Genomic DNA, 21,255 nt, shown 5'->3' with positions numbered 1-21,255 from the left:
ATTCTGTAGCACAGACCCTATCAAATCCATAAACTACTACTACAGAAAGAACATTAGAAATGGCAGCATACTGTTGGCTTAGTGTTGCTCTTGCCTTTGTTGAAAGAAATTGAAGTATTTCATAGCATAGCTTTTCAAGTCAGAAAGTAACCGGTTAGTTCACTGTGACCGTATTGCTTTCCACACCTCATTCAGCTTCTGGCTTGTGGTTTGATACATTTGCAAGTGAAAAATAACTGGAAAAGGTTAATCAAGGTTGAAGCAATTTCTTTTTTTTTATTAATGCAAGCACATCCAGTCAAACACAGAATATCCTGCTTTATGGTACAGCTTTATATTTAGCATTTCAGCTCAGAATAGCAAAACACGGTATTTAGGGAATGTATCAAACTTAGGGAGGAAAATTAAGAGGGAACCAATGTAGATACTGCATGGATTTCAAGTATATACTTGGACTGATTGACCGGTGAAGTGCACATTCATGTGAAAGCTCTTTTATACATTTACAGAAAGTGTTCTAAAATTGAATTTCAAATATATATTTTTTTTCTTAAATTTTAAGCATCCCTTTTAAACTTCAGTTACATAAACAAAGCTGATATACAATCCCTCATATAGTGTCTGACAATGTTACTAGCTAGAACATCTCTGAAAGTGCAAAACACTGTAATAATACAGTATAAATATTCTTTACTGGAATCCAGGGCTGAAAGCCAGTACTTCAGCACAGGAAAAATAGCAGCAGGTCATAAGAATTATCCCTTTCCCGGGCTGTTCTTGTTAACAGTTAGTATTCTACTTCTTCCTTCCTCGTGGTGTAACTTGCTTTTGTTCCTCTTTGATGCCAATGCTATGGGAATAGCGAAATGTTGATTTGTCTCCCTTCCTCACATCAACTTACTCCTCTAAGTATTTGTCAAGGGGGAAGTGAGAGGAGGGAAAGCTTTTTGATTTTTCACCATGCTCCAGGGCCAATAGAGCAAATTTCTGCTAAGTGCTGGCAGATGCTGCATCAAGCAGCGGCACTGCTCTTGGCTGTAGGCACTCAAGCAAGGAGAATCTGCTGGACTGGAATAAACCAAGCCCCCAATCCAGCAAGTCCTGCCCCTTTTTCAGAAGGCAGAACAAGATAAACATCATCTACCTAGAGCTGGTCATTTTTAAAGAAGTCCTTGCAGAGGTCCTCTGTTAGGGAGGCTGTAACCACTGTCAACTTCAGAGGGACTGGTTCTGATTTTTGTTTGTTTGGGTTTTTTTTGGTTTTTTTAAGAATAAAAAAGGAGGGGGAAAAAAAAGACAGACCCAATCTAATTGTCTGGCTCAAGTTATCTTATCTTATATTCAACCCTCAAGCCTTCAGAGGAAGTTACTGGAAAAGAAAAGTAGGTATTTGTGGGTAATATTTTGTTCATTAGACAAAATAGTTTTTGATCTGAGCCTATTTGTTTTTCTTTCTTAAATCAGTTGACAAAAGTCCTAACTATATATTTTTTTTGTCTCCCTGGAAATGAATACCTTGAACTTAATAGAAGCTCTTCAGTTACTTAGATAGTCAGATTAGGTGTAAACTCAATATTGAAAGGAGAAATTAGAAATGGCAAGCATCAGTGGGTTTGCAGATCACCTCTAATTTTGGTACTGACCTGTTCAAAGGTTTGACTAATTTCTTAGTGTTTGCCCTTAGATTTCAATGGGTGCTGCCCCAGACAGTTAATCATGGCTTGCAAAAGACTGGAAAAACTTACATTCTAAATTGGTCTTTGTTTTAGTTGTCTGTAAGTGCAGACCAGTTCTTTCCAAGGAACCAATGGTATTAAATGACCAATTCACAGCAATGAACTCTTTTTAAGCTTCTTTGGAAACTTTAGCCTTCACTTCAAACTGGACATCTGAGTTTACTTCCCTTTCCCATGCTGATTTTCTGTTTTCCAAAAATTCTTTTTTAAAAAAGCATATTAGGCCTGTTTTGCAGAGATTATAATCTAGGTTACACATTCTTCTCTTCAAACAAAACAAACAAAAAAAAATCCCTGATTTTTCAAAAGGAAAACACAAACTATTCTGACAGCCAGAATGTAAAGGATAGTTCCCAGAAGTATTAAAACTTAGACATGTGTGCATCACCACATGTGCACACACACATACTCACACACAAACGCACAGACCCCAGCAGTTACCCCCTCTTATCTCTTTAAATCACGTAACAAAAATAGGTTTGCTGCACCATCAGTGTTACAGGCAGGTATACTCTACTTCATGTGCCATAATTCTCCACTTTATTTAAAAAGTACATTGTAGCTGGTTTCGAGACATCCATATTTTTATTTCCCTTACTTCCAGCTCAGGCAGAAGGTACAACTACACAAGCTCAGTACCTTGTAAGGCACTATTTGCTGATGGAGGAGAGGAACAAACACTTGTGAACAAATCTGTGAACAATTCTGCTGATTTGAAGGAGACCCTTCATTTCAAGGGGAGACATACTGAGTGTTCTGCAGGATATTGGTACAGTGGGGTATTTAACCTGAACACTGGCTTCAGTTAGGATGTGTGTTTTAATTTGTATTTGTTTTGGTGGAAGTAATAAAAAATAAAAATTTGGATGCTGATAGAATAAGATACCATCTCCCATGATACATTTCATCTCTGAGAACAGGGCCCTGCCCTTATATTTAAAATAAAAAACCAAAACCCTTCAGTAAGTGCCTTAAGGTTGACATGTGAAATATTTACCACATTTTATTTCATAAAAGTTACTGTATATACAAAACAGACCTCATCCAGTGAGGTCTTTCTTATTAGCTCAGTCCAAGTCTTTCATTCAGGTTGTAAAAACATATCCATTAGATGTGCTTCAAAGTCTGATCCCAAAGTCTCAGGCTCTATTAAGCAGAGTTGTCCTAAAAGACGAAGCAATAACAAAATAAAATTATCTTTTCTGTTGCAACAAAAAGTTTTTCATTTTTGGCAATAGATCTATCTGGCATCAGTAGCTGACAGCCTCTCTTCAAGGGACAGATTTTCAACTGCTACAAACCGAATAAATCCATGCGTTTCAGTAAAGATGCTGACATTGGATGAGATGAAAATTTAACTTGCATAACATTACCTCAGGCCCTTAAGATGAGCTCAAGCATATAACATGTGCTAAATGTCTGTCATCCTAAACCACTGCAGGCTGAGCAGCACTGGATTTAATGCAAGGTGCATGGTATGGGGGTCAGGAGTGAAAAGCTCACCTGGACATCTCGGGAAACATTGGGATCAGTGGGAAGCTGTGTCTTGTCTAGGTCAGTCTGGTCCTAATGTGCCTTGAGAGAGCTCAGGGCGTGCAGGCTTTGTTCATCCTATGTCAGATCTTCACGTTTAGCACAATTCACAAACCTCTCTGCCTCAGTATTGGAAATATTCTAATTAATTGATCTCATCATGTAAACAGGAGCAGTGCTTCCCATTCCTAGAAGGATGAGGAGTATTTGAGACTTTATCTCCTAGGATAGGCTGACAGCATATTCCTAGGGATTTTCATCCTTTTATATGGTTTGTGAGAGCAGAGCTGTGATGAGAGCACCTTCTTAGTGTCTCTATAGGTTTGTTCCTCTGAGAAAATCATGTCTGAACAAATGCAGATTATTTTACTGTATTCGATAGCCTAAACAAAGACTATTCTCTTTCACGATCCCAGCAGTGATCTTACAGCCTCAACAGATCTGGCTGGAAAAGCTGTATCAAAATCCAAACCCTAATGACTTTTTTTCAGATTTAAATTTTGAAGGAAAAGGAGCTGTATTATGGTTTTAAGCTGAGTATGCAGATAGGACAGAAGAAGCTGATGGTTACATGCCTCTGTGTGTCTGCAGAATGACTCATGTTCTGAGGAAGCTTCATACCTGAGTGTTTTCCAGCTGTCTTTTTCCATGTGGTTTTCTGGACCTTCACTTTCAAAGGATGCAATGAACAGAGCTGGTAAAAAAAGAGTAGTAACAATCAGATATGTGAGTTCTTTACCTGAGGAAAAAATCTAAGGGTTACAGTACAGCAGATGTAACTTGGTAGTCTTCATTATGAAATTTGTTCTCATCAGAAGCCAATAGGGAAGTGATAATACTTAGAAAATTATTTATAAATTAGGGTTTTGCATGTATATATTTTTCATCTGCATATTTTGTACTTTAACATGTAGGAAGACTTGCTATAATGTTCAGCAAAGGATTTTACCTTCTTCACTGTAAATAGGTGCTGTGAGTAGATAGGTCTGGATTTTCTTGTCTTTTTCAAAAGGACACTCAACCTGCTTCCATGTCAGGAAATCATGAATCTGTCTTGAAATTTCCCAAAACTTCTGCAAGAAGAAATTAAAAGAGTATTGTTAAAGTGGTATTTGTTTTCTTTGAAATATTAGCTTATTTCTATTTCAGAGCCTTTCCGTCTTGTTAATGCTGCTTTTCTTATTGTCCCTTACTCAGACTAATGTGGAATTGGTCACAGCACCAGCCTGACAGAATCAAGAAGAATTATTTGGACAATGCTCTCAGGCACCTGGTGTGACTCTTGGGGGTGGTGCTGTGCAGGGCTGGGAGCTGGGCTTGGTGATCCCTGTGGGTCCCTTCCAACTCTGCATGTTCTGGGATTCCTTGTTATCCTATCTTCCAACGGTCCCTTCATTTCCCCCTCTTGCTGCTTGTTCCTCATCTGCTGCCAGCCTCAAGTTTAGAACAGTGTACCTCAGCCAACCATCTGATCTTTTGCCTTCAATTATTTTTCATCATCAACCTTTCCTTCCTATATAATAGTGCCTATTTTCTGTGAGTGTCTAAATTCCTGTGACTGGAACAGGACAGTAAATAGTTTATTTGCTTTACTTTTTACACTTCCAAAATTAAATTCAATTTAAATGGAATGTGACATATCTTATCTTTTCATAAAGCAGTCTTAAAATCTAGGAAATCACAGTAACGTATAGAAACATTTAGATATCCTTCCCTTCCTAGGTTTTTAAGAAATCTGTAATTGCTTAGGGGTTGCCCTGTATCTTTGTGCCCCTCTCCGCTTACACAACCTTAATGATGACAAAAAAAATTTGTCAAGAAGTTCTTTTGGCAGACTGTGGTCCCTTGGACATGCGTGTTTAAGTGGGGAGAGAGAACCCAGAAGCTGCCGAACCTCCCTTGCAGACCTGACAAACGCTGGCTGCGTGTAGCGCTTATAGCCAGCGAAACTGAGGAGCTGAAATCACCTGAGGCTGATGACTCAGGCTGAAGTTACCTATTAAATTTGATCAGATACCATGGCTTGCTGCCACAGAAAAGCAACTGCTGGCTTTCCCAGAATTTGATTCAAGCCAGCTCCCCCGCATAATGGCACCGCTTGGTGTGGATCACGCGGGCACCGAGGGAATGGCCAATCCAGCGGGCCGGGAGCCAAACGCTCGCAGCGCGCCAGGTTTCAGGGGCAGCGCCGGTTCTGCAGCGGCAGAGTCCCACCTTGAAGTTGATCTGCCCGTTGGGCAGGCGGTTGGTGTGTATCTTGTGCAGGAAGTAGATGTCTTTGATGAAGAGGTTGAACACCGGGATGACGATTTTCTCGCGGTTGCTGTTGGCGGTCTGGGAGCGCTGCGCCGCTCCTTGCAGGGCCGTGCGGTAATTGCAGAAGTTGCTGGATGGGTCCATGTGGTGCTGGTTTTATAGAGGGAGGGAAAAGGCAGTCAAGTAACGCATCTTTTCTAAAAATGAAAAGCTTTGCTCTAACCATCAGTTTATTCTTTGTAACTTCATTCGGTCTCGTTTAAAATTTTCAAGGTAGGGAACCTTTATAATAATCAGGTCTGGCTGCAGGTTTTTATAATTTCTACCATGCTTGAAAGAAGGGTTCTGTACCAGCTTCGCATCTATTCCATGAACAAAGCAGACCGAAAGGAAATCATAAATGCCTCTCTGGGGTATAAACCCATAATTCTCCTTCTCGGTCACCGCTGTTCCTGATGAGTTTCAATTAGGTTTTGTTTCCATGCAGGTCTCCACTAGGTGGGGTCCTCTAATTAGTTTTCAGGGCAGCATTCACTGGAGCGGGAATTGCCTTGAAGTTAAATCGGCAAAAATATGCTAGGAAGAAACAATCTAAAGAGAGCTGGCGTCCATTTTTGCAGACAAGCAGAGAGTCTGAAGTGGAGGAAACACTCTCATTCATACTCTTTATGTGCTGGCGACCACTGACAGAGGTGTCTGCTCTCCAACACAGGAATTAGCAGAGGTCTGGATGAAACTATTTGGGTGGATTTCTATATAAAGTCAAAATTTTAAACATACCTCTAAAACATCAAATTTGGCTGTTTTGACCTTGGACCAGGTTTTCTTTAACCGTGCCACAGGGCTCAAGTTCATGCCAGCTGAATGCAGGGAGAGAGGAGACAAAGAAAACAACTGAGTTGAAAAAAACACGGGGCTAATACAACTGGGCTTACGTGTCAACACCACACATTGTGGAAGGTGCTTCAGCGCGACAGTCAGAAGCTGCAGCTGAAACTCACCCACCCACACATTAATGTGTCCCTGTGGGAGTGTGCATGCTAACATGGTGGGCCAGTTCAGGGCAAGTGTGAGCGTAGCCTTGCAGTCAGTTTGTAAATGGAGTGCCTTTTGCCATCTGTGCTAGGGATACTCACAGATAATAGCCATCATTGAGTTGAAGTTTCCAATATTGAAGCATTCTCTTGCCACATCAATGAAAAATTCCACCATTCTTGTGCGCTGCTTTTTCTTAACAATCTGGAGAAAAACCCAAGAGGGAAGGGATGGTCTAGGATGGCCAGCCAAAGGCACTGTAGCAGGTTCAGTGAATTGACATTTCAAGACTTTGTCCAGCTAAATCTTAATATAGGCCTCAGGATTTTTTTGTTAAGATTAATCATTAATAAAATAGCAGAAATATTTGAGGTGACTACCAGTTACTTGTGTAGTTTTGGGGGAGTGCACATCTCTGTTTATACAAAAAAGTCCATGTCTTAGGCAATTCTGCATAAACAAGCTGCACACTTTAAGCAATTTCCTGTTACTGGAAAAGGAAGATAACGTGACACTGCTATCAGAATATATGCAAAACATTTAAACCTCTCAAGAAGGGGGAAAAGACTTAAGATCAGGGGCATGGAACCTAAAGGCGAGAGAAAGCCACTGCCATATCCTGCTTTTCTCCTTCTGCTGCACGTTCTCCTAAATGACCTGTTGAGAGCAGGTAGTGGCGGCGAGCAAATGTACAAATTCCCACACACACAAAGGTGCACAGGGTCAAGCAACTGATGCCGAACATCTTATCTGCAAATTCTTTTATAAACTGCAAAGCAAAATTAATTATTTCCTGGATTGCATTCATTCATGAAAATATTTTCCCTGTTTAAACCTAAAAGTTCTGTCTGGGTTATATAAAAATGGCTCCTAAGCAATGACTGCAGACTCTCTGACCGAAGTACTTTAGCTTCTGTCATATCAAAAGGAAGTGGTTCAGTAGTTGAAGGCCTGGCTTAGCCCTCAGTGTGCTAAAACATCTCTTTGATGGTTTATTCAATGTATGAGCCCTACTAGCCACGTCTGGAAGTGTCTTGGTGTGCCTCTGCGATACATTTCTGGGAGCAGGAAATCTTAAGAGATTGGAATCAGTACATTGGGCTTCATGAAAATGCAGCAGGCATTGGGATTTCCACAGAAGGGCTACTGACAAAGCAGGAATAGAGGAAAAAAATTACCATTTGCTGGAACTGTAAATAATAGAAATCTAAAAAATAATAAGAAGAAGCTAAAAAGAGAACACACATGCAAAAAAAAAAAAAAAAATGTTTCTGGAGCAGTACACTTTCCATTTCTTTGCCTATTATATGACAGAAGCTATCTTAACATCTACTAAGGTTATTCTCCTTCTTTTTATTTTTTTAAAACATTCCTGTAGTCCACTTTCTTTCCAGACTTTAAAGAAAGCTTATTCTTGATTCGTTTCCTACAACAAATATTGAATGAATAGAAATCAAAAAATTAATATATCACAGTGCTAATGCTATTTAAATGCAGTGGAAGGACAGGTGTTTATTGGTAAATCTGCATTTAAAGATTAGCATTTTTAAGACTCTTTTGATGCATTTAAAAAAAGATAAATCTGAAAGAGCTCCTAACTCAGACCACACAAGTTCTATTTCACTGCATAACTAATGCAGCTGCACAAAATTAGAGAATATATGCGAAGTCAAACGTAGCCTTGAACTCTTAATCATATGAGCATGCAAATAATTTAATGCTTGAATAATGCTATTATCTTTAATTGGACTGCTAATGTTTAAATCTCATTTAGAGCACTGCCTGCCTCTTGTCCTTAAGGCCAGGATCCCTTTGCTATCTTTTTTTCTAGGAACACCTACCCGACAGATCTCTGTAGCCACCAGCATGCTGAGACAATTGAACCAATTGTCATAGGCCTCCAAATTATAGGTTTTGGTCACATCACTTCGGCACTGTAAGAGAACAGGTCACGTGTTAAACCTCTCCTATATCACGATAAAGTCAAAGTTTACCAAAGAAAAGCTTCCTTTTCATGTCTTGACAAAATCTTGTTGCACATGTTTTAAGGCATGAGCTTAAAGAAGCTTAGAAAAAGTCAGTCTTTCTCATACAGGGTATACTCAAATTATGGAGTATTATTCTTTGCTCTGGTTTCTATATTTCTTTTTCCCTCCGTATTCCTTTTTGTACCTTGTGATTATCCAGGGAGTCCATGTGGCTGACAATCTGCATCAGATCCTCTGGGTAAATGTTGCTCACCCTTTCCTGTGTTTAGAGAGAGGAGAGATTGTCATTGTACAGACAAACAGAGAGTTCTGTAAAAAAAATCAAAATTAGGAGAACATTTTAGTAACTTCATCTTCCTGCAGTGTAGATGTGCTTTTATCAGTGTACCCAATGGGTCTTGTTCATTACTTGACTTAGCATTTTTTTATGAAAACACTGGATGCTTTCAGTGAAGCCGGAGCTAAATTCATATTGATATTAATATTTAGTAAATGGAAAAGAGGATACTCCACCCCAATCGGTGTCTCACCAGTTCGATGTAGGTCAGCTGCTGTGCCAGGATCAGAGGGTCACAGCACACACTCAGGATGTCCTTTTGAGTTGACTGGGGCTTGGTTTTGAGGATGGTGCCCTTGTCAGTAACAGGCTGGCGGAATTTCTCTCTGATTTCCTGGTATTGGCTCCGTGCAGAGAGGGCCATCAGGAGATTCTGTGTCATCTGGCTAATGATCTTTTTCACTGTTCCATTTTCCTAAGCAGAAGAGAGAAACAACAACTGCTGAAAACCTTTTAGCTATTGCAGACATGGATCACCAGAGAATTTCTGCCTGGGAAAAATAAATGCCTATTATCCATTTTCTTTCATCTTTTCTGAGCCGATCGTTCTGTGACAAATGACCTTGTCCTAAATACCCACACCACTCCATAATGACACTGTTCTGCCTGCTTGCCTTCCCAGCTCTGCTTTGCTTGGCTGGCTGGTCTGCTCCTTTGGGTAGTGCCCCATTTCAAGGGGATCCATGTCAGCAGCTGGAGTGGGCACGTGGAAAGTGCTGGAGCTGCTTGCACAAGGCTTCCTGGAACCTTTGTACACCAAGCGCCAAAAGCTCTCATTCTGATCAGACCCACTGATGAATCCAGTCTGTCTAGCCCCAGCAGAATCCAGGGAATTCACATTATGTCCGGGAATATGCCCCTAAAATATCTGAACTCAGCTTTGAACAGCTACAGCATCCAAATATTTATATAAGAGCACAATATACATCATGTTCTTGGACAACTAAAATGCCTTTCCTGTTTATCGTGTGCAGATTTTAAATGTAAGATTTGTAAGGATTTGTTGAAAGGTAAAGCCACAGGAACACAATCCATCTGCTCAGTGTTTTGACAACTGAGGTGATTTTTTTTTTCTGCCATTGTGTCCTATAGACATTTCTCTGAGAACACCCCCAAAGAGCTAACCTGAGTGCTTTCCTGCTCCTCCGTCCTGTCTGCTACTGCTTTAAGTGACCCAGGTTTCTTCTGCTGCTAGGAAAATTAATTCAACCAGACAGTCCTTTTCCTCACAGAATCGTTCCCTTGCTTTCATGCAAATTACTTTTCCTGAAGTTAACCACAAGGTTCACTTCTGCCAGTCAGCGGGACACGCTAGAAAGAACAGCAATGAATCTGTGACCGTTCAAAGGAGCCACTAATGTGCAGCCAAGACTGAAATTATGTAGCAGATGTGAGAGATGACTACCAAATACTTGTATGTTGCCTGTTATAATTAAGCAATAATGGTGTCAGAATGGTGCTTTACAAGACAATAATCTGACTCCCAAGTGAAATCAAATGAAAAGCTGGAAGGCAGTGTAGCTCATCTTGAGACTGGATTACTGCTGAACAGCAGCTGTCTGGAGTCATTTCTGATACTGTGCTACAAGTGTTCAGAAATGCCAAGGGAGCCTGGTGGAGGGGACCAAAACAAAGCAGAATTCTCTTCTCTCTTATGCTGAGTTTTCCACTGTGAATGATTTGCCTTCAGCCACTGTGCCTGACTTGCCCACGTGGCTGGGAGGGAGCAGACTCACTGATAGGATTGCAGAAAATGACACTTGAAGATAGGTGAGAGTATTGATAATATTATGTATAAGTGAAGAAAGAAACTCAGATATGAAAAGCTATGGGTTACTTAAGCTATTATAACTAAATTTATTTGCATCTTAATGCTTAGACAAATGTCCTTAGGAGCTTCCTTTCATTACTAGTTTTGCCCTAATTTTCCCTACAACTTTGGAAGATAAGCCAGTGACTGCACAATGATTTGTACTTGTTTGAATTTATTTTTACTAACTTTGGGGTGCAATCCTGGCTGTAGCTTCAGGTATTTGGTATGCTGCTATCACCAGGACAGCACCTGACTACTTTGTGAGAGTTCTTAGCTGACTTTCTACCTTGTGTATGAAGAATAGAGTCATAAAGGGATTTGAAAAAGCTTTAAAATACAAAATAAACCCCCAACCTTTACCATAACTCCATGCTGAAGCATAGTATGGAGGGTAATTCGATGTGCTAACAAAAACTTAGGGTGAGAGCTGCTTTTTGTCAGTGTCAAATTAGTATTTCCTGAGGGTTGGATGAGGCATAGCTCTTCACTGATGAACCTTGATTGGTAGCCTTGCTAAGGAGGTAAATGAGGTGGTGCTGTAATTAATGGATGCCATCAGATGCCTCAGACACCACAGCACTGAGCCATTCCATGAAGATGGGTTTTTCTCAAACGAGAATTATTCATACACAAGAGAGGGAAAGAAGGGGCAGAGGAAGAAAGAAAGGGCATGACTTCTTTCTAGTTCAAAGTAACAGACAAATGAAATGCTAAGATAGAGATGCTAAATAAAGCCTCTGCCAAGTCGCTTTCAGAGTGCTCTCTCTGCCAACATCCACCCCCTTTGCCCTTGTCTGCAAAGAGAAGAGAAGGTTATAGCCCTATTTCCTCTTCCCCTCCTCCTGAGGCACTGACATTCTCATCTAGCACCCATCTAAACGTCTTTGCTGATGCAACAAAACTGACATACTTCTTTCTGAGGTCTTGGTAACACCTCACTCCATTGTCCTATCCCTGATTCATGCTGTGTTGTCAAACCTGTTCTTCTTCATTTTCTCTCTACTTGAATCAACAAAAGCACATAATACAACTGTCTTCCCCGTTCCTCCTAATTGTTCTCAAAAATATCATGAAGTTGTGGGTTTAAAAACAATGAGAAGCTCCTACGTAAGTAAGACTTCACATTTGTACAAATGCTTTACAACTATTTCCCTTGCAGTTCTTGATTATACTCCCTTCTGTCTATTGCTGTTAACATTGACTTTGTCAGTGAACAAAAAGTGTAGGTCTTGTGAATGTTGGGAAAGAGCCAAATCTAACAAAAAAACCCCAACAACCCCCCCTCTCCTGGCTCCCCCCAAAAAACTAGCAGCCCTTGTTTTATTCCAATTCACTTTATCTGTTTGCTTTAGGTTTTTTCTAGGCCTACTTTTCTTCATGGGCTAGAAATTCAGAGCTGTTAAAACTGGTGATGGACTAGCCAACAGAGCTCAAAGATAACTTGCTTTGTGGTAATACTGTGCCTGTCACCTGAAACATTGCAATAAACCTGCTGCTTTTTACTGCTGGAAGCTGGGAATGAGCTACTAAATAATTAACACCTTCACCTTGGCCAAGAGTACATGTGATACAACTAGTTGGCATGTCTAGCAGAACTCAGACATACAGAGCAGTGACAATGTACAAAGGATGTAATGTAATTCATTATTAAATCCTCCCGAGCCATTATAGTTACTGTTCTTTCTCCTTCTGCACCACAGTCATTCTTCATACTGCCGTGACAGTTTTCTCTCTTCTTCTCACACGTGGTGATTCCTGCTGATGGAGCATTAGGTCCATCAGGCAGCCCATGTCCTGTGGCTACCCTGACAACTCAGCAACTGCTGCTGCAGTTCATTTAGAAAATACTGCCTGCAGGATTGTACAGGACATGGCACCGTTCATGTAACAGTGGACAAATACTGCTTCAGCACTTAACTTTTTTTCCCCTCCCACGCCTACCTCGTCACATTGTGTGATCCTGTGAGCAATCTCCTTCAACTCTTTCATGGATTTTTCATCTTGGAAATCATAGGGGAAAGTTTCAGTCCATTCCTTCAGGAGCTGAATGATTTTGGCAGCGAAGGATTTTAGTTTTGCCTAGAAAGAAACAACGAGTTGATTACTGACTGTAGATCTGACTGCAGATTAAATTGGCTGAAAAAGGTTCACAGAAATCTAGAGATACCCTTCAAAATTACATTAGTAGATGACGGGGACAAAAAAAAGAACATATTTAACTGTGAGCTAGATTCCTAAATAGCATCATTTAACCTCCTTTCATGATAGCTTGGTGATGTCTCTTGCCAAACACTGAAGATATTTTCAAGGTTAGTTGTATAAAACCAGGAAGATGACACAAGAGTTCAAGTAACTTATTTAACTGAAGACCATGGGATTTAAGCTGATTTACGCCACCTGAGGCAGCAGTACTGTAGTGTTTGAATTCAAATGTGTACAAACAGCAGCACTCTACCGAGAGTCTTCCATGAGAAACGTTCACAAAGACATTTCTGTTCCATAGCATTTATCAGACCATCCCGACTGAGCTGTATATTAAATAAACCAATGACAGGAAAGACGTGTATGTTCTCTCCATGACGCCTAAATCAAAACAGACTTTGACAATAAAAGGTATTGGCTTTTGTTCAAAAAGCTATCAACCACAGAAAGGGCAGGGAGAGTATTTGTCTATCTTTTTTTTTCTTTTTGCTACCTGTGAATCTTCTAAGGCTTTTCATCAGTTGGACCTGAATGGGGTGCCAATTGCTCCCCTCTCCATTGCATCAATGGACAGCAGCATCAGTACATCCAAGGGAGCAGTCTTGTAAAATTGGGAGCATGAGTGCTAAGAGAATACTTGCAATGAGCAAGAATCAAACCTTAATTCAGGTTATGTTTATCCTCCTACCCGTCTTGTGATGCACTGAGGAAAAAGAGGAAGCTTTGTTTGTGTTCCCTCCCCGCTGGTGTAAGTGCAGAGCTCCCTGAAGGCAGCAGTTCCCTCTCCCCAGGCACAGCACAGCCCTTCCCTCCCTGTGCTGCCTCTCTGGGGCAGGAGGCACTGAGCATGTGAGTGTCACCACAGGAAACTGGTGCAAGACAGAGAGAACGTCTCCAAACACTGGTAGCAGCTCCTGCCAAAACATTGTGCTACATCCCAGTTTATTTAACCAAAACCAAAAGTCCAAGAAATTAAGATAGTTTTGTTTAGCTGCCTTTTTTTTTTTTTGATATCTCACCATTATATAGTCAATGAGAATATTAATAATTGTTGATAAGAACTTTGAAGTTAAACCGTGCACCCTTGAATCCTCTATCTGACAATTAGCCAGTGCCTCCTTGTAAGTCTAGAGGGAATTTTCTTGGGTTGTTTTGGTTTTTTTTCAGACCTGCCAACTGCTATCTGCTACCATGCATTTCCTACCCGGTTTTATTGACAGCAGTTAATTGCTGCAGCTAATGAGATTAAACACAGAATAGCTGCATAGGGAGGGCAAAAATAAAGCATCGCCATTCTTTTTGCCTGCAGTGGGCATTCCTGCAAAGCAGTGTCTGTCAGTGCCCCTCGTGTGGAGCTTCAAGCTATTTCTCAACAGTGTGGGACAGAATTCCAGATTACAGCTGCCTGTCCTCCAAACTCCCACTGTCATCTGCCTTGGGGAAAAGACAATTTATATTTATTTGCTAGGAAGTGCATGGAGCCTGACATTATTAAAAGAACAGTCTGTAGGTGGTGATGGACAATTAATTAGCCAGAAAGCGCACTTCCATTCAATTAACATTAACAGGTATGTACCTGTTCCACTTTTGTTTACCAAAAGCTGCTACAGAACTGTTTTTTAGTATTAATCATCCTGAGTATCTTTTCCTAATTTTTGGAACTGAAAAAGGAGTGGTGACTGCAGAAAGGATCCAAAATCCCACCTTAGGCTGTGGCAAGCATCTCCATATGAACACTCAGTTCATATTGAATTTATGGGTTGTCTAGACTGACCCCAGCAGCTGAAGAGACTAAATCATAGCTGATGCTTTTTTAATGCTGGTGTGTGTACCTTGAAGACCAGGAGCCCACTGAAGAAGTAGCACTTGTTGTCATGATTTGAAGTACGTGCAGCATAACGCCAGGCTATGTTTGTTTCATCAGTTTCTTTAGGCACTGATACAGAAGGAAAAGGTTTGAAGGAGAAGAAGGAAGCTTTGTGCCTGTAGTACGCAGCCAAATTGCCCCAAATTATACTCCACATGCAGCTTGAAACACAGTGATTTATGAACACTGACTTGCCATCTCTTGTGTCTGTTACTGAGTTCTTACTCAGTTGTTGCCTTCTTCGTGTGGCAAGCCAGGCACGCTGCAGGACAAACTGCAAACTGTATCACTCTTGAGGTTTAAAAAAGCTTCGTGTTTCATCAGATGCTTTTTAACACTCATGAAAATCAGATGTACAATTTCTGAGAGCAATGCTAAAAGACCTCAGTGCAGCAAAACATGGGATTTGTTTCATGTGCGGTCTGATGAAGCCCAAAGCAGCGTGACAAGCTTGGTGCACGTGGTAACCCAGATGGAAACCTCACAGATGTGTGGGTAGCAGCACAGTTTCCTTTCTGTCATGGCTGTAATAAACCCACCAACCTACTTTTCTCCAGCCCTACTCCAGACATGAGCCTCCCCTTGTGAGGCCTGACAGAGTTCTCTGCAGTCCATGGGAATACTTCTCCCATAAGTGTTTCTCTGAGAAGAGAAATAACTCTATTAATTTAAGAGTTCTGTGGATTGACCCTGTTCTGCATGAGACAAGACAGGGCTAAAAAACAACTCCCAATTAGAAAGGAGGGCAATAGGAGTACTGTGCTTTAATGGCAATGACCTGGTAAGGAGTACTTTTTTTGTTTTAAAAAGGAGGACTTACTAGCAAAAAAACCCAGAGAAAATTGTAATTTTTGAAGGGACTTATATATTCCAAGACAGGAAAAACAAAATTAATAGAAATCAACTTCTATGTCCTCCTTTTATTTCTTACGTCTTTAACTTCAGATATCTAAAATACTCAAGCTGTAGCAAAAATGTACCACAGGTGTAACAACAGGGGCTTTTTGTCCATTAAATAATACTACACAAGTGATTTTTCCCTGATAATCTCCTTTGAGACTTTCCGATCTCTAACACACTTAGAGAGTTAATTTTTTTCCTCTATGGTCAGTCTTAACTTCTGACTTGTATGTTATAATTGATGTCTTAAACTGTGAAATTCTTGCCTTTTATGAGTAGTTAAAAGGACTCTCTGCAGACTCCAAGACACCCCAGGGTGTTTTTCTTTGCAGTCCACTTTGTTCTGGGTTATATTTCTGTGGAACTCTTTGGCTGGCCAGTAATGTCAAACCCAACAGGATGGTAAATATTGTGGTGTGTAACCTCAAAACCTGGTTTCTTGCCACTTTTTCAGCTCACATGCTATCCAGGCACCGAGGTGCTCAGCTTAAGAGATTTGCATAAGCCATCTCTATCAGAGATGATTAGAGATGCTTTAACTGCTTTTGTCAGCTATTTCCTGCTATGCAGCCACTTAATTAGAAGGTGCCGGTAGCTCATGATACCTTAATAGATCATGACTGTGAACACTTGAGAGTATCTTGAGTGAAGGGTTTGTACGCTGTATGTGAAATGAGATTTTATTTGTTGCCACGTAGAAGAGCAAATGTTTGCAAGTGCTAGTGGCCAAACTCTTCTGTAAAACATACAGGTGCTTGCAGTAGAGGGCAGTAAAGCAATAATTGGCAGCAATGTCAGAAGTTCATCTAGTGTTTCCCAAGAAGTTTGTGTTTAGAAGGCAGGAAAAATTCACAGCTTATATTAAGGAAGTAGGAAGGGATTGAAGGCATAATAGAAAGAGCAACTAGAAAAGCATGTAAAGGAAAGCCAGCTCCCAGAGGTGTTTTACTGTCACCCTGCTGCTTGCTGTTGTCCTGCAGGCCCGTGTCCAGGGTGCCAGCAGAAGGTGTAAGAGTGTGGGTGTTTGGAATATGAGCTGCTCTGTTTGACATTAGGATGTAATGCTAGTTCATGACTTTTAACACGTCGGCTGAGGAACCACTAATACTACTTTAGAGTTAGCATTTTATCTCTAACAACCAGCTGATTTAGTCTCCAGAGATGGCTTTCACCTGAAAATCTCCAGAGTGCATCATTAGTCACAAAAGTTTCATCTTCTATCCCATTCATTTTAAATCCAAGAATTTGGACACTTTCTACTCACTGCAGTCTTTCCCTACATATATCTAAAGCTCAGATTGACTCATTCCATATTTCAGATGGCCCTGGCATCTTTTAGAGGTTCCCATCCCTGTTGTTTAGTTACATGCTGCTGAGGAACCACTACAGCTTACAGAGGAGAATTTGCTCAGTCACAAATTAAGTTTGGCAGGGGTGCTAGGGTCAGTTATCACCTCGGAGGACAAAACTGGATGTAGTGGTTCTGGCACCTTCTGTCCCTGACCCTTGGTTTCCCCAGCACCTACAGGATAAGCTCTGCAGATATTTGGAGAGCAGATCAGGGGACTGACCTGGAGGAAAGTCATTTTGCACCATGGTTAGTTTGTCCTGTGGAGCAATTTTGTAGCATTAATAAGAGCATGCACATCAGGACTAGTATGGGAGAAAAAACCCTTAGGTCAGTATTGCTGTCAAAAACCCTTTATTGACCAACCAGAGTGGCCTTTTGTGCTCCCCACTCAGAGTGCTGATACACCAAGGAGAAAATAAAATGGGCTAATTAACATGCTGAAGATAGGAATGTGAGCATGTAATGTCTCATTAGAGAACAAAGGTTCCAAAACATGCCTGGGATTTGAACAATTTAGGTCTTTAAGTACTTGTTGGTACCATCCTGTTTCTGTCACTCTTATTTGCTGCCTAGCTTGGACTTTTCTGGAGCTTCAATTTCAGTCAAAAAGTCTTCCAATACACACTTTACAGATGGTGACACTTGGATATAAGTTTTATCATACTTGTAAATTGTATGATGCACTGATGTTAGTGCAGGCTGCCATTTTAAATAAATGCATCTCTTAATTTTTGTGGGAGGTAACTTTCTGACTTACTGTATGCTGAGTTAAAACACCCCAACAATAACCTGTGGCGGAGGTTATCATTAACTCTAACAGGATGGTGAGGCTGACTGGAGAAAGGGATTTCCCTGAATTTGATTTTTCCTTACTTGGTGAAAGCTCAAAGGTGCAAACCAGCTTGCTGGGCAGGTTTCATGGCACATACACACTGCTCCAGTGCACTGCTCCAGGGACCTGCAGCTGACTGGTAAGGCTGGATATAACCTCCAGCAAATGTGGCCAGCAAATGAAGTAAAGCTATCTCAGAGAAAAAGACCCAAACACAAGCGTATCCAGCAACAAATGCCAATTACAATTTCGAATTATTCTCATCAGTCTACTTAGCTTTACAATGAGAAGGAGAGAGTGGAAAGTAAATGACAGCAGCTCCAGTAACTGAGGGACATAATGGTCCGTTTACCTTTTCTGCCTCAGTCCCCGTTTCCAGCTGCTGCTTCTGTTTAATGCAGATCTGCCCCACTTTAGCCAGGAGCTCGTGTGGGTGAATGAAGACTCGTGAGCTCAGTAGGAAAGTGAAGATGTAAGTTCTCTGTGGAAGGAGGAAAAAGAAAGAAAAACAACAAGTTGAAAAGCTGCATCAAAACTAATGTGCCTTCCTTGGAAAAACTAATCTGTGAGCTATGAATGTAACCTTCCTTCATTTAAAATTTCTGTAATTTTTCCCATCTCCAGAGAAATGCTGGTCTTTTCTAGCTCTGTTGAAAGGAAACGCTACAGGCTTCAAGGCTGTTAACTGTGGGGTTTTCCAATTATCAGATGATTTCCTTTTAAAATGCCAGACTCAGTGTGCCTAATTAGTCATCGCTTACCAAAGCCACAAAAGAAATACCTCTAACGTAGGGTGTTATGGCTCTTAGACACCACTATTTAATGCTGCTTTGTTTCTTTAAGGGGGATTGTTTTTCACTGAGCTGCAGGAAACTGCTTCATGTGTATTCCAAACCACAGCTGTAATTTCTTCATGTACGGGGATTTTCATTCCCTTTCCCCCACAATCGCTGACAAAATTTTCACTTAGTTTAGGGACACAGGACAATAATTTAGTTTTAAGCTTGACTTTATTTATTTGGGACTCTTTATTTCAGGGTCTCTTGGATATGAACACCGCTAATAAATACCAACAATGATGATGTCTCATTAGAAATAGCCTCTCCATTTGTAATTTAAAAGCTGTGATGCACTGTATGGTACTCTGGACATGCATCCATTGTATCATATTCTGGATAGTTTAACTGAAGTGAGGATGATTTTTTGTCCTAGTCTTGGTTCAGCATTTGAAGCTGGGTTTCTGTATCAGACTGTAATTGCCTGATTAATAGCATCTCATAAGTACTTCCATTTTTCCCTTAGGCTTTCTGGTAAAATTTGGAGTTGGGAAATTATCGGGGATCTCTGTGACATCGTGTTTCAATTAACCTTTGTTACATTTGAAATGTGCACTGTTACTTTGACGTGTTTTAGTAACGTGACTTTGCAGGACACAGCCAAGTGCATTTAAATAGTCAATGTGAGCTTGTACCACCTTGGGCTGGGCAAGTGAATTAAGACAGCTAAAATCTTAGGACCAGTTGTCTAAAATACGGTATTTCCACTCTCAGCTACCAGATTCTGCTGCTTGCAGTCTCTAAAACAAGCTTGTAATTAAACAAGACTGGTATCTTTATGAACCCAAAGAGCTTATGTGGTTTCTCTCTCTAATCAGAGTAAAATGTGCTATTAATGAAAAATGTTTTCACTTCTCTAGTACTGAGTGTGCCCTATAATACAAATTTAGCACAAACCACCAAATATCAGGGGAAAAGGAATTTTTAAAAAACAAAATAAATAACCCTAACCAAAAGTCACAGTGTGTCCTGTGAATGAGTGAAAAATATAAGAGATTAAACATATAGCTAAACATACAACTCTGTCCTGAACTTCTGAAGGAAGTTAATGAAAGTACAGAATGGAGGCATTTAAAATGCTCATTCTGATTTGAAGATCTTACTAGTTCTGGGGTTCATGTATTACATTAGGAACAGAATTAGTTCTGTACAATCAAAACCAGAGCTCAGTTGTACTCTTTGCCTTATTTATTGTTTAGGGCTGGAGGAAGAGAGGAGGTGCAGGGCTAACTGGAGGGACAGTTTGGGTCAGGTTCCTGAGTGCTTCCACTGCTGCCTACAGAAGGTGCTCCATGGGGACATCTCACAGTCGAGCTCTTGGTGACTTTGGGCAGGTGGGCAGGGCAGAGTGAGGACACTGACAGCAAGGCCTCCCTCCTTAATGGTTGCAAATATCCCCCACAAGTGTATGTCTGGATAGCTAAGAAATTAGGCTTCTGTTTGATATTTCATGTCTCTCCAGAATTTCAAAATGTATTTTTATGTTTATGGTGACAAAAACTTGAAGATCATCAATTCTACAAAAATCTGTGGTAGTGTATGTGATGGGCACGAAAATTAGGCTGTAAAGCTAACCTGATTCACAAAAAGGGACTTGGTTGCGTTATGGGACAACATATCAGCTCTTCTATTCCTGTGTGTACGAGAATGACTCCTGAACTGACATGTTCCCTCCTCAGAATGAAAGCAATGCAAGAACTGTGTTGGGTTGTGAGATCTGGGGGGTGTGTTTGTATCTTTAACTATGCCTAGTTTTCCTCTGACAGACTTTCTACCTATCTCGTGTTCATTGCAATCACTGTTGTCCCTGAACTTAAAACTGTGAGTCTGGACTATGTGGAACAGGAATTTAACTGTTGGGTGTGTCAGCTGTCATTGGGTTGTGTGGATTTTTTTGCACTGGAGACTTGAAGCAGTCCTCAGTTTTTACTGTGTTTTGCACTTGAGAAATGAGATGGGTGGGAGGGGGAAGGGACTTGACACTTTGATCCCTTCCCCACATTCTTGCTTTGGGGGCTGAGAGGGCCTGTCTGAAAGATGGCTGTATGTGTCAGTGGCAGGGAGCCACAACTTAAGCCACACTGCCCTGGCAGTGACCTTTGCTCTGATAAGCTGGAACACATTCTTTCAAGCAAAGATGTAATTTTGCTCCTCACAGTAATTCTAGTGCTGGTCTCCTTGGTGGAAGCGTGTGTGATGTGGCACAGTGTTTATCCACAGTGACTCTGAGACAGGGCCACTCACAGCATCATCTCCCTGCTGTCACACAGCAAGAAAAGTGTGACACAGATGACCTGTGCTTTTGTTTGGGTTCTTTAATTATGTTTCATAGGATGTTCATAAAAGTTTTGAACTGGCAAGATGCAGGAAGATACAGGCCATGACAGTGTGTACTTTCCATTTTAGGTTTGCTGATGCATCTCTGTAACCAGTAATAGCTGTACTGGACCCATGTAATGCTTTTACAGACAACATCAAACTTGTAGGTTTTAAAAACAAATCATCATTCCTTCTGGAATTCATCTGCTGTATTTTTATTCCATTTTTAAAAGTCATTTTAGTCATTTAG

At 40.7% G+C, this 21,255-nt stretch overlaps 1 protein-coding gene across 4 annotated transcripts in view; it reads right to left on the bottom strand.

Annotated features, from left to right (window-relative positions):
• Positions 1–250: 250 nt before the first annotated feature.
• RASGEF1A (RasGEF domain family member 1A) overlaps positions 251–21,255 on the bottom strand; it is a 155,703-nt gene continuing 134,698 nt past the window's right edge. For all 4 annotated transcript variants that reach the window (XM_040071127.1, XM_040071130.2, XM_040071128.2 and 1 more), the window contains 11 exons: positions 18,203–18,331; positions 12,640–12,777; positions 9,079–9,300; positions 8,733–8,807; positions 8,402–8,494; positions 6,662–6,764; positions 6,306–6,385; positions 5,484–5,675; positions 4,219–4,342; positions 3,891–3,963; positions 251–2,900 (listed from right to left, as the gene is read on the bottom strand). In XM_040071127.1, coding sequence (XP_039927061.1) covers positions 2,876–2,900; positions 3,891–3,963; positions 4,219–4,342; positions 5,484–5,675; positions 6,306–6,385; positions 6,662–6,764; positions 8,402–8,494; positions 8,733–8,807; positions 9,079–9,300; positions 12,640–12,777; positions 18,203–18,331 — 1,254 coding nt within the window. In that variant the 3' untranslated portion in view covers positions 251–2,875. The remainder of the gene's footprint in view (positions 2,901–3,890; positions 3,964–4,218; positions 4,343–5,483; positions 5,676–6,305; positions 6,386–6,661; positions 6,765–8,401; positions 8,495–8,732; positions 8,808–9,078; positions 9,301–12,639; positions 12,778–18,202; positions 18,332–21,255) is intronic.

Source organism: Hirundo rustica, chromosome 8 (assembly GCF_015227805.2).
Source record: "Hirundo rustica isolate bHirRus1 chromosome 8, bHirRus1.pri.v3, whole genome shotgun sequence".
Lineage (NCBI taxonomy): Eukaryota > Metazoa > Chordata > Aves > Passeriformes > Hirundinidae > Hirundo > Hirundo rustica.
Note: the sequence above shows the minus strand (reverse complement) of the source record. Positions and strands in the feature narration are given on the sequence as shown.